Raw genomic sequence first — 13,081 nt, forward strand, 5'->3', positions numbered from 1 at the left:
TTCCAGACTCTATTATGAGATTAGAGTGTTATTAATTTGCTGCAATTTTTTCACTATAACATTTATTTTTTAGAATCACCATTATTACAAGTAGTTTGATATGAAAAAAAAATAACGTAAAAAAACTACCATCGGCACCATGCACAGTGTGATGGTTTTCGGCATGTGACCACACAACGAGTGAAGATCACATGAGGGAGTGATTACAGAATTATTTCCATTTCTAGGACAGCGTGAAGTTTCGCCATTCAACATGCCGTAATACCTTGAATTTGGGCATACCCAACCTACACCTTTAAAGCCGTAAAGCCGAGACAGAGTGACAGTTAGTGTCTTGACTCTCTACTCTGTGCCTCTCGGTTGCAAAAAAAATATAAAAAAATTGCTAACCCGTTCTCCGCGTTCCTGGGCTTGAGGCTCGTAGTCATATTCTACGGGCTGTTGATATCTGGGTCGGTGTCGCGCACCCGCCGCCATCCCCGTCGCAAGCACCAGACATAGCACCTAGAAAATTAATATATATTTTTACGTTAAAAATTATCACAATTTTCCAAGTAAAAAGAATTATTAAGTTACTTTATATTATACTATATGTTATTACTATTATATTTAAAGTGATTTTTGAATCACTTCAACTAGGGCACATATATTTTCTTTTAATTTATACTTATTTCTAACAATTCCCGTATAAGTTTTAACGATATCTAAATTTATATATGAATTAATAACTTTTTATTTTTAAGTTTTTTTTTTAAAACGAGTTATACTTGATAATGAAATTAAAAAGACAAGAATAAAAAGAAAATATTTTGTTATAGTGTATTGTAAGTTTATTTCTAGAGCCGCTGAAGCTCTTGAACTTTATTAAATGAACTCAAGGAAATTAAATATGTTTTATTTTTTATAAACAAGTGTTACAAGCTACGCACGAGAGCAGTAAAATTTATAACATTATGAACGTATGTAGAAAGTTTAATGATATTTTTGTGTAAACAAAAGACTGCGATGAGTTCGAAACACAGTCTATGAATGATTTCAAATGAATCTATATATATAAAATTGAAAGGTCACTCACTCAGAAACTACTACTAAACTGTGCTAGGAAACTCAAATTTTGCATAGGAGTTATTTATAGGACGTAGGTGCTCGTTAAGACGGGAATTTGCAATATTCAACTTCTAAGGGGTTGTTTTTGGGGTTGAAAGTTTGTATGAAACTTCGTTACTATAAATGCTAGGAGTCTCAAATTTTGCATGGACGTCACTTATAGGACGTAGGTACTCATGGAGACAGAAATTAATAATAACGCAATTCACGCACGCGAAGCCGCGGGCGGGCCGCTAGTAATACAATAAATTAAAGTATAAAAATAGGTAAGCTATAACATTATTGATCCCGTTATAAATTATTCATGCTACCTTCTACTTCAGTTGGTTACTGAACAATAATACCAAACACTGCATAGTTTCGTTTTGTTATGATTTTTTTTATCAGAAAATAAATAAAAATACCTGAAAACTTTACGATTAGTGTTATATTTCTTCTATAAATCGAAATGTGCCAAGAAGTGATTTTCAAGATTTTTCACAACTGGAGTTTCACAACTTAATGATCGCAATCATTTGATTCAATAATTGCGTAACATAAATTGTTAATATTTAAAATAAGCCATAATTTACATAACGATGCCACTGTAGCATAATTATGCATACAATTAGGACCATTCGAAGTGGAAAATGATCCTGATTTTACGCAATCTAAATCTAAATATAATATTTACGTAATTAAATATTTTATTATAATATTTTTTTAAAATTGTTTTGGTTTAGTATGTACATCCATTTTATTATAAACGACTTAATAATATTTTAATTATAATGAACAATTTATAGCCCTTCCCAGCTTGAAAACAGCTAATAAACAACCATCGAGTAATAAAAAGTCCAAGGACCAATCTATAAGTACTTATAAGTGAGATATCGAATGATCAAACCAAAACATATGAAAGTATTGTAATTCTAACTAACTAGGCCATAAATACGCCTCATTAGATTACGCATATAACTCGATATCTTATATGAAATATAGCTTCTAGTCTTTAATTGGACTAAAGGCCGTTATTGGGTAACCACTTGTCGTGTTGATTTACTAGTTTCTTTCCAATATTTTTTTCCTAATGTCTAATCGATTTACGCAATTTTCTTAAAAAAATTCGTAGTGTTAAGATATTTCGTCCCCCGTTTTTCCACTGAATTATGTAGAAGCGTCTTGAGTGGCGGCACTCAACGCAGCGCTTTGTCTCGACACCAGAGCGAATTCATTTTCTTGAGTGAGAATCGAACCCACAATCTGTCGCGCTTACAGTAAGTAAATCTACGTCTCATCTGTATTATCTTAAATAATAAGTGTAAATACTTATAAAATAATTGTGGCTAAAATAAAAAAAAATATCATGTATATTCGCTAAAAAAACTTTCAAAAATATTGAAATGCCAGTGAAAGCAGAACTACTTTACCGAAAGATATAAATATCAGAAGTCAATAAAATGTTAAGTATTAAATGTGCCTCAATTTCATTATAGTAATTTTAAAATATTATAAATATTTATGTGGTTCGATCGTGACAGTTGAACAGTATCTAAAGCTATATATATATATATATATATATATATATATATATATGTATGTAAATTGCTAAGTTGGTTTATGATACTTTTAAAATTGTAAATGAAACTCCTAATCCTAATTGTGAATACGAAAACTAAAGTTTTTGAAACGTCCTGTTATTTGAAATGTATTTTTAGATTCCTAAAAGTTAAAATAATTTTGTTTTAAAGATATGTAGATAACGGTATAAATTAGTGTCTTTTTAAGGAGAATATTAACATGAATGAATGAAATGAATATTAAAATTAAAAAACTATTTTTCAACATAAATATTTTGATGTATCAATAAAAAATTACCAAAACAGGAAGTTTTATGTATTTGCAAGGTGTTCCGTTATAATTATGTTGTATAATTTATTTATATCTTAGCGTCAAGAAAAGGTCAGGGCTAAATCTGCTGGTCAATTACCTATAATTTAACGATTTCTAATAGAGGCCAGCGATGCTCAGTGAAACAGCGTCTGAATGTAAGCACGATAGTTTTACGTTCGATCTAATCTTCACGAACACGTTATTTGCGACTTCAGGCAGAAAGTAAAGAAAAGAGTGTCTTAACACTGAGTTCTATCTACTCTGGTCTGCGGAATAAAGTCTGAAGTAGAAAAGAAAATCGTAATAGACTATATTAGAAACGAGCAAGTGTATAGTTTATTTTAAGAAATCATTTCATGAATTTAAGAGCTTTCTAAAATTATAAAATCAATAATAATATTTGCCAATATATTTTTAATATATTTTTATAACCAATTTTATGTAGATAATTTGTTAAAAATTCTAAATTATCATATTAAATATTTACAGAATAACTAAATAAGCTTAAAAATTTCTCTTGGGTGTTTGTAAATTGAATTAATGACCACATTTGCATGTAATTAATGAAACTAATGAACTTTTGTTTTTTCACACATCCTCATGATACACATACAATACCTATCTATATTTAATATCATAAAGCTAAAAGTTTTAATTAGTAGAATACGGTAATCTCAAGAACTACTGGTTCAAATTGAAAAAATACTTTGGTCTTGAATAGTCCATTTATCGGCTTTTAAGTCTATAGGCTATAATATTTTAATGTTACACCCTGTACTTGCGAAGCTACCTAGGACGCCTAGAATGTATTATTTTATAGTGAAGTGATTTGTGCTCAACTGGCACACTCGAAACGCCATAAACTAAGAACAGAAGAGTATATTATATTACAGATATACTATATCACTATATATCCATTCTATCATAGTGGCGAATCCGCAGGAAAGAGCTATTTACAAATATAATTATTCGTCAAAGTCAACTTTTGAACCTATTATTATCGTTATTATAATTCACTATAACATGTCATTTATTCGTGAGATATTACTATTGTATACTTTATAATTGAATTTGCCAAACATTTTATCATTATCATTAGATATATTTTTAATGATCATTATCTAGATGCCATTTTAATATAGATTATAAACTAATTCTATTGTGTTATGGAACGTCATTAATTTATACTCCATAAATGTAGTATATAATTATATTTATTGTTTATTTTAAATTCGTCTTGGGAATATTCTCATTATAATATTTGCGAAAGGCTGTGTTGTAAGTTTTGGCTTTAAGATTTCAGTTAGTACCCAATTAAGGTTTTATATGCGAAAAAGTTTAAGCATTTATTAGCCGTTTGTCTGTTTTTTTTATAATATAAGAGAACTTTAATGTGCTATAGTGTGCACCAAAATGGCCTATTGTTGTTTATGTTTAAATAAAATTAATAATAATATTTTATATTTATAAATATTTACACGTTTTTGCTAGCAATGTGGAAAAATATTCAGTCTTTTTGTGTTCATTTATATGTACTTAGGTGAATTGATAATTTTTATACACTAAATTTTAAAATACATAATTTCTATTTCTATTGTATTTTAAAAAAATAATGCACAAATTAATAAATTTATGATATAATTACAAAATACGCTCGCATACCGCCCTACTTATTTTATGACATAATAGTAAGGCGACCATGCCTCGAGGAAAAGTGAGACAGTCCGGCAAAAAAATAATTTGCGTAACTGGTTCGCTTTGCGTTACATTACTAGTAGGCGTGATTAGAACACCAGTCTCGACTGGCAAAGTTGCTCAAAAGTATAGATTTCCAATCTAATTCGTTTCTATTTTCCGATGTATATATTAATACAGAAGGTGTTAATTTTTCAAAAAAGAATAAAAAGTCATATATATGTTACATACAGATAAAATATACATTACTTTTGCATTTATGTATACAATTTACTGAAAATATTTACAATTTTACTATAAATTGTCACCACAGTGTCGCAGTTGGCACTTTATATATTTAAATCCCACTAATGGGAACACCTATGGCGTTCTTAAGATTTAATTAGATTAAAAATAATGTATTTGACAATTTTTTTTTGCAAATTGCCATTCTTGCAAAAGGGTCACATATATTTATTAAAAAAAATGATAAATAATGAAAATATTTAATTCAAAAGGCAAATTATACACACAATATTCAAAATTCTTTCCACTATTTACTTTAACGTAGGCGATAAGTACCCTACACAACCATTACATTAGGCTGGTTATACAATGACAGTTAAAACAATCAACGCGTTAGAATCATTGTGAAAGCTCTTTATGTCGTATTGTTACGTGTTTCAACATAAATTGAGAATTTTACACTAATGATAATATAACATTTTCACATTTTTATTACTCTTTTCTGTCCAAATTCGCATATAACTGTAATTATTGCACCATTACTGTGACAAAAATCGTTAGTCTAAGGCAAATAAGCTTTTAAGTTAATACACATCGTATTCTTCTTTCAGCTTTGTAGAGATGGTGGAGATAGCGGGGTAGGTGAACCTAGTGTCAAGATAATCCATTTTCCTTTCTCATCTCCATTTTTCTCTCTCTAGATAATACGTATTGACCGATAATATGTACGAATATGAATGGCTTCCTGCCTACCTAGCAATATGCCAGGATATGTAACAAATACGGCTGTTGGGATGAAACATTATACATATATTATACATATTAATATTTTTTTTTTCTTAAAAGTTGTATTTAAACTAATTTTTATTTAAATTCTTTCATAATGAACATTATCATTATTTAAATTTACAAATGAACTATATAAATTGATTGACAGTAAAAACACGTAGGTTAATTATATAATATGTAATCTGACTTTGACCTAAACCATTAATATATGAGATGTTGACATCGTAATCAAAATTCCTATCACACGAGCTATAAAAATTATTATGACATGGTGATTTCTATCATACTAGATTTGATTTCTCTATATTAGAGCAAAAAGAAAGGCTGAAAAATTGTGTTAAAAGTCAAAGTATATTTTTTTGAAATATATATATTTCCTACTGGTCTTTTTTGGGTTTTTTGAAATATTTTAAACTATGAATGTTTATTTTTTAATGATAAGTGATTACGATCTGGCTCGGAGCTGGAAAAATAAAGCCCGATCTCAATTAGGTGACATTGCTTATTGAGTTCCGCTACTCATCATATATCATACATTTTACAAAAGTATTTGTAAAATGGAGAACAGAGTGTCTTTAAATACGAGAAATCAGTAAAACTAAAAATACTAGTACCGTTGCTCAAGAGATCGAAAGTGCAAACGTGTTTGCCATGCAAATAACATGAATAAACAATATTGATTCAATATCGGTACCAAATAAAATTATTCTGTTGTTTTTTATCTTGCCTAACCTTATGTAACTGGTGTCGATATTAGAATGTATTTGTTATTTTATTATTGACATTTTTGTTAAATTAGTAAGAATGTTGTATATATGTGATGAAAAATTTGAGTCCATTGTAGCGCATTTCGGCAATATCTGTAAGTACTTTAGTTGTGGGTTCGATCTCTAATAAGGGGTTGAGAGGGATTTAAGGGATTGGTAATATATAAATTGATATTAATAGTATCATAAAGAAAAGGAAATTCACAGAAATGATGATATTTCAAGTATTTCACTTATTTCCTTTATTAAGAGCGAAGCTTGGCATTTAGTTCCACTACCCTTATCCCTTGTACCCTTTGTCTTATATGTATTATAAAAGGGTAGACAGAAGGAATCCAGGGCTAAGAGACCTCGTTCCCCATTTTCCACCGATTTTTTCGAGTCGAGTGGCGTAACCCAATGTAGCGCTTTTACCTTGGTATCAGAGGAAAAAATAAAAATATCAGTAAATAATTATTTATTCCCTCGAGTTGGGTTCGGACCCACAATCGTCACGTTACACGTTCTTGCCCCTGCTACACGACGGTCGCGGTTTTTTAAAAACACCATTCATATAAATACTAATTTAAAATTTTCATTAATTCTCAGAAAACATGAAATTAACTTAAAATAATTTTGACCACTCGAAGAGGTCATATTGCCTACGTTACCTAGAATTACGAGAAAGGCATTCGTCCTTAGCTCCGATTCAATAATGTCGTCCGACGGCATTTCACACGATATCAAACACTAACCTTAGGTCGGTTTTCTATCTGTAATGCGATGCTCATGCGAATCGATTTGGCGGTTTTCTAAGGCTGTGGTTAAATTTTTATGGAAACTATAATAATAATGAACGTTTTTGTTATTATGTTTTTAACATAATACATTGTAGTAATAGAAATACCAAAAAAAAAAATAGATTCCCACATAGCAGGATAGGGAGAACCTGTTAAGCCACTTTCCGCCGAATTTTCGAGAATTGCATGTTAAGTGGTGTAAGTCAACGCCGTTTTGTCTACCAGAGCAAAATGAAAATAATTTAAAATTTTATCATTACCCAAAGTGGGAATTGAACCCGTAAGAATCCCATTGGACAACGAGAAAACAAAATATATTTAAAAAAAGAAATACATCGCGTCTTAAACACTAGTATTAAATGTTTTATCATTCAATTATCAAATTAATGATTTTAAGCGAGTAAAGGTCAATTTTAACATTAAACATATTGTTACGCAAAGACCATAAATTCTAATCGATTGTTATAAAATCGATGTATTTGATACACTTAAAGTGTGTCAAGAGCAAACAGGTGTTCGACATAGTAATTACATACGAGTATGTGTACAAATTTAAAAAACAGCCTAAAGGAATGGCAGCTCTATGAATAAAAATTCAAAATATAATAAATTTTACATATATAATATATTATACTATACATATGAACGTAACAAGATATTATAAACATAAACAAGATATTATAAGTGATCGTCTACCCGATTAAATCATACAAATAGTAGCTATTGTATTTTCTGTTAAAGTACTCGTTTTTCCTAACTAGATGAAAATGACAGTATTTACATTTTACATATATATATTTCTTTCTAAAAGCAAGTTTGATGATTCTGGGTTCGTTTCCCACTCAAGGAGCATTTGAATTATTTGCAATCAACTTTTTTTCATAAGAATAAAGAAAATGACGCACGACATATTTAAATAGAGTTCACCGTTCACCATTATAATAGAAATAATAATACAAACCACTTGAGTATTTATATAGCATTTAAGCTACAAACAGGTATTTCAACGAAGCTATCAATAAATTTAAGTTTTAATAAAAAAAGTTTACATTTTAAGAGCATTCCACGTACAGATTTCGAAACTTCCTCCGAAGTGTAACGATATGGAAAATTCTAAAGACGTTCGTATGAACATATTTGCCTCGATCTTTGCACATATTTGGGTAGTAACCTTAAACGTTAAAAATTAGTAAATACGAATATTTAGTAGAGCATAACTAAGTTAGTGTATAAATAAGTTTGCGCTTATTACGATGAAATTACAAGTTATAATAAAATTATAAGGACCGTAGAAATTTTTAGTCGTTTTCATCACTCCATCCTTGAAAGATTATGACAATCGATACTGAATTCAGATTTTTTATTAGTTATTATAATTTCATTCTTTATTATTATAATATAGTTTATCGTAATATTTTTTAAATATAATTTTCTATTAATTCTACAGTGCATTCGGTAGCGTTTTGACCTATAGTTGAGTTTTAGCTCCTAAAATAGTCGAGATATGGATAATAAATTATATGGCTCATAAAATCTGAAAATACGAAAAAAATATATATATAAATAAATCTTAAAGATAATGAGTTTTCATTTTTATGATATAGGTTCCAAAAAGTAATAAAAGGATTGAATAGGTATATTTATTTATTTTATCTGTTAATAAATATAGTATTATAACAAGCTAACAATATCCTTACATGCATTTATATATAATTTATGCAATATAATATTTTTTCATCACATCGCGGCGGAGTGGCAACATCGTTTGCTTATCATAACGTCAATCTTAGAGCAATCCTGAGCCTACTTTCGTGGAGCTATAATTAATAGTAAGACACTGTAAACGCCGCAGGTGACATAGCGTTCACGTTGCGAAAACAATTCTACTTAATATATAAATGCCAAACTACCTTCATAATTTTGTTCGTATCAATATTAGATTGGAATTTGAACCCACTATTTGCATGTTATATATAGTTAAGTAAACAAACGTTGTCCATATGTTTGTAATTTCTTTAATTTGGTTCCATACTCTACATTTTGATAAAATTAATAGTTTTCAAAAAAATATTATTCAATCAATTGGTTGTGTTTTTAATATTTTAAGTTCTTCATGAATATTTATTATATATCTGGAAGCAGAGGAAGTTATTAGTCATAGAATAATTTATATGACTCTATGTTCTCCAAACTTAGAAACATTACGTACTGGGTGGCGGAAATTAACAACGCTTTTTTTATTCAAGCTAGGAAAATATGTATAATAAAAACATAAATATCCCGTTATTAACGATAGGTTGAATAATTCATTTATAGTTCGATAACGGCTGTCAGGCTACTTGTTAACTAAAGTCAATGGCGCAACATGCGCCGAAGTGGAACTATTACGTTATGTTACACGAAAAATAAAACATTTACCTGTTCGAGAACTTGATAGTTATACATGTATTGTTTACGTACTATGTTAATTTACATATGATAGGCTGAAAATACCTAGTGTTGTGACTCTACGTTCTCCACTGCACCCTATATATTTAAGATATATTACCTTAGCGCAACCCTAAGCCGCACTTTACTTACCACGGCACAGAAATAAAAATACTTTTGAATAAAATATACCGAACGTGCAGCCTCTCGCATTCATGGTTAGATATTTTCCTACTGCGCCATAGATGACTGTCTAGTTTTAATTGTATTCATTTATTATGAAGGTAGCCATGGCTTCGTTATTTTTAGTATAAGTCTTTGTTATTACTTCAAAATGCATTTATATTTTCAAAGTTTTAGAATTTATTTCAACATTACCATACTTTGATGAAATGGAATAAGAACTTTTCAATTAACTGTTTTGTATAAGTTATGTTGTACTGGCAACGGTTGCTGTTATTTCAAATACATGTATTAATATTTTACTCCATTATGGTACAGTTGGAAAGACTTTCTGTAACTGAAACAACTTTTTTTAGATATACTCTGCATATGGCAGGGTAGGAAGAGAGAACTTGAGGAAATGAATTATTTAATATTTAAGTTCCTCCAGATTCCCTCTGTCTACCTCGTTATATACCAGTGTTTGTTATTCTTACCCAAATGAACATGATGTAAAAGGAAATAAAGAATAAAACAAGATAATAAAGGCCAATACTAGATTGTATCACAGTAGCAGATAAAGTATAATGTACAGACGAACATATTTTAATTGCTATATACTTTTTTGGGTTAAGGTTAAACTCGAAATAAAATCGTAAAAATGAAAATGAAATATTTCAGTAATCCTTAAAAAAGCTATTAATGTTTACTTAATGTTGATTACACAAAAGTTAATTATAAATACTTAATTTTTTAAACAATTTAAAAACAAAAATGATGAATGATCGACTAAAATTAAAAATAAAATATTACTTACTCATCTTTTGAAAACAATTGAAAAAGAAATATTCAACTTTACCAGAACAATAGAACTCAGTGTTAAGATACTCTATCCTCTAGTTATTAATCAAATTCGGGTCATGCATGTTAATTGACGGAACTTTTTTTAATAACGCTAGGAATCCTCGAACTAACCACTATCGAGCTTATAGTCAGGCTCTGGTACTGGGCCAGATTTGCCTCTTTTATAAATTTAGAATATTTATACTAAAAAAGAACCATTTAGATAAAGATATCAAAACTCATAGATATAGGCACCTATATACATTTTGCAAGGTATGACGACAGTGCCTGATTGGAGGGCGCGAAGAAAAGCGACATTCACCGCAAACGACAAATAAATAGCTGTAATCAAATCACAATTTTGCATTACTTTCGACATATGAAGGTTGACGCGGGATTGAACGATACGTTTTGTAAGATAGATTAATGATACGGCTACGGCTAGTTCAAGAGATCGACTTCATTTGCTGAGATGAATCTTCATTTTGATATAGATATTAGTGCGGTTTTAACATAATTATTATTTTCGTCGTAATTAATGAGTAGTGAAACTATTTTTAAAATATTTCTTAAATTAAAATGAGATTAATTAGAATATATATTAATATATTAGTTAAAAAAAATAGATGGAATTACAATATTAATAATGCAGACACGGTACTTCTATAATAGCAATTTTTATTTTAAAAATTATTTCAAAATGTATAAATTACTGCTTAAAAATTTAACAAACAATGGATAAACGTCAATAAATTACTTGATCAGCATTTCGTGAGTAGAATTGCTTTAACGTGAGCAATTTCCGACAAATTAAAACAGCAGTTGTGTACAAGTTGGACAGTTCTTTGTTGTTTTTGATAAACATTTCTAATTCTCGTGACGATAAATTAAGTTAGAATTTACAAAGATTACATTAAAGATAAATGAACTTTATAAATATGTGAAAATACATACTCGTATATTAGATTTTCACTTAAGGATTTCCTTGGTTCGCAAAGTTTTTATTATTTTAAATAAACAGGCACGTGGTCCGTGCCTTTTTTTTAAAGTAATATAACTTAGGCTTAGACAATAATTTTGTTGTTTGTATGAAAAAGTTAATCTATATTCCGCAACTTTTGTAATTCGCCTTATTTTTACAATGCTGGAACACAACATGTGAAATAACCCTAACCATATGAAATCCCTATACTAATTCAAGCTAAGAATATTATTAAGATAATTTTATTAAGTTAATAGTATCAGTAGTTCTTTGAAGGCTTATCGTAATCTCGCATTAAACTTTATAGCGATAACATCTGAAAGTTTGTTAAAATCAATACGTCTGTTCAAATCGCGACTGTGAATCAGATAGAAGATTGCAACACTTTATTTTTAATTAGAGCTAGATTTTTTTTCAGCTTTTTGCTTATTGAGAGGCGGAGCTTAACGCTGTGTTTTGTCTATTTGGGCGGGGAAGTGAAGATAATTTTAACATAATACCTTTATACCAAACTACGGTTTAAGTATTCAAAATGTATATTAAATATTGGAAAGATTGATAACTGTACATTCAAAACTATACAGCCACCAGTGAGACAACGTCTGTCTTTGAGGGAGATGGTTGAGGGAGTTCGATCCCCACTCGGAGAAATTAATTATTTTCATTTCCCCGCTCTAGTAAGACAAAACACGTTCGTAAATTCTGTCAATCAACACACAATGTCTCAAATTTGGAGGAAAGCTGAAATATGGAGTGCTTTCATGGAGGTCTACTGATGAGTACCTTAGGGGAAAAATGAGATGCCGCTAAGAAAAACGATACTTTATTAATGAGATTTTAATACACAAAATTTGTTTACGGTGTGATTTTACTCTCTCATAGACTATCTATGGCGGAGTAAATAGCCAGGAAATGTTTAGCTAAGCTTAGTACGCTTATTAAGATTTATTACGCATAAAAAGAAACAACGGAATTACTTTCGCTGTGTCCGGCATTACGCATGCGCTGGACGCTTTAGAAAGCCATACTAGTTTTCACTGCCACGATGATCACGCTAGGCACGTGATAAAGTTACACTATTTTTCTATTTACTATTATTGTTTTATTTTATTTTTTATTACAATAAAAAAAATGAGTACTTCTTAGTTTTTTTTTATTCTGAAAGCTCTACTTCCTGGAGCTTTTAATTTAGACAAATAAAATCTAAAATATAAGGTTACGTAACATATTTGCATTAATGACATGCATTAGATTTAATATCTAGTATGTTCAGGGCATTTTTATTGAAATCTAGATATTCTAATGTGAAGATAAGTATTTTTGAAACTCTACAAAGATTTTTTGCTTGTAGTTAATATATTTACTTTATAAACGATGAAAATTGTTTTTTATAATTATTTTAAGAAGCAATATTTCATAACCATGCTGCAACA

General features: G+C 29.3%; 1 protein-coding gene across 1 annotated transcript in view; it reads right to left on the reverse strand.

Moving 5' to 3' along the window:
• Nucleotides 1-13,081, reverse strand: part of LOC146528613 (uncharacterized) — a 35,567-nt gene that overhangs the window by 2,668 nt on the left and 19,818 nt on the right. The window contains exon 2 of the mRNA XM_085203046.1: nt 391-504. Within this exon, the coding sequence (XP_085059172.1) occupies nt 391-504 (114 nt within the window). The remainder of the gene's footprint in view (nt 1-390; nt 505-13,081) is intronic.

Source organism: Heliconius melpomene, chromosome 19, assembly GCF_056956725.1.
Source record: "Heliconius melpomene rosina isolate 202511_hmr_F chromosome 19, ASM5695672v1, whole genome shotgun sequence".
In the NCBI taxonomy this organism is placed as follows: Eukaryota; Metazoa; Arthropoda; class Insecta; order Lepidoptera; family Nymphalidae; genus Heliconius; species Heliconius melpomene.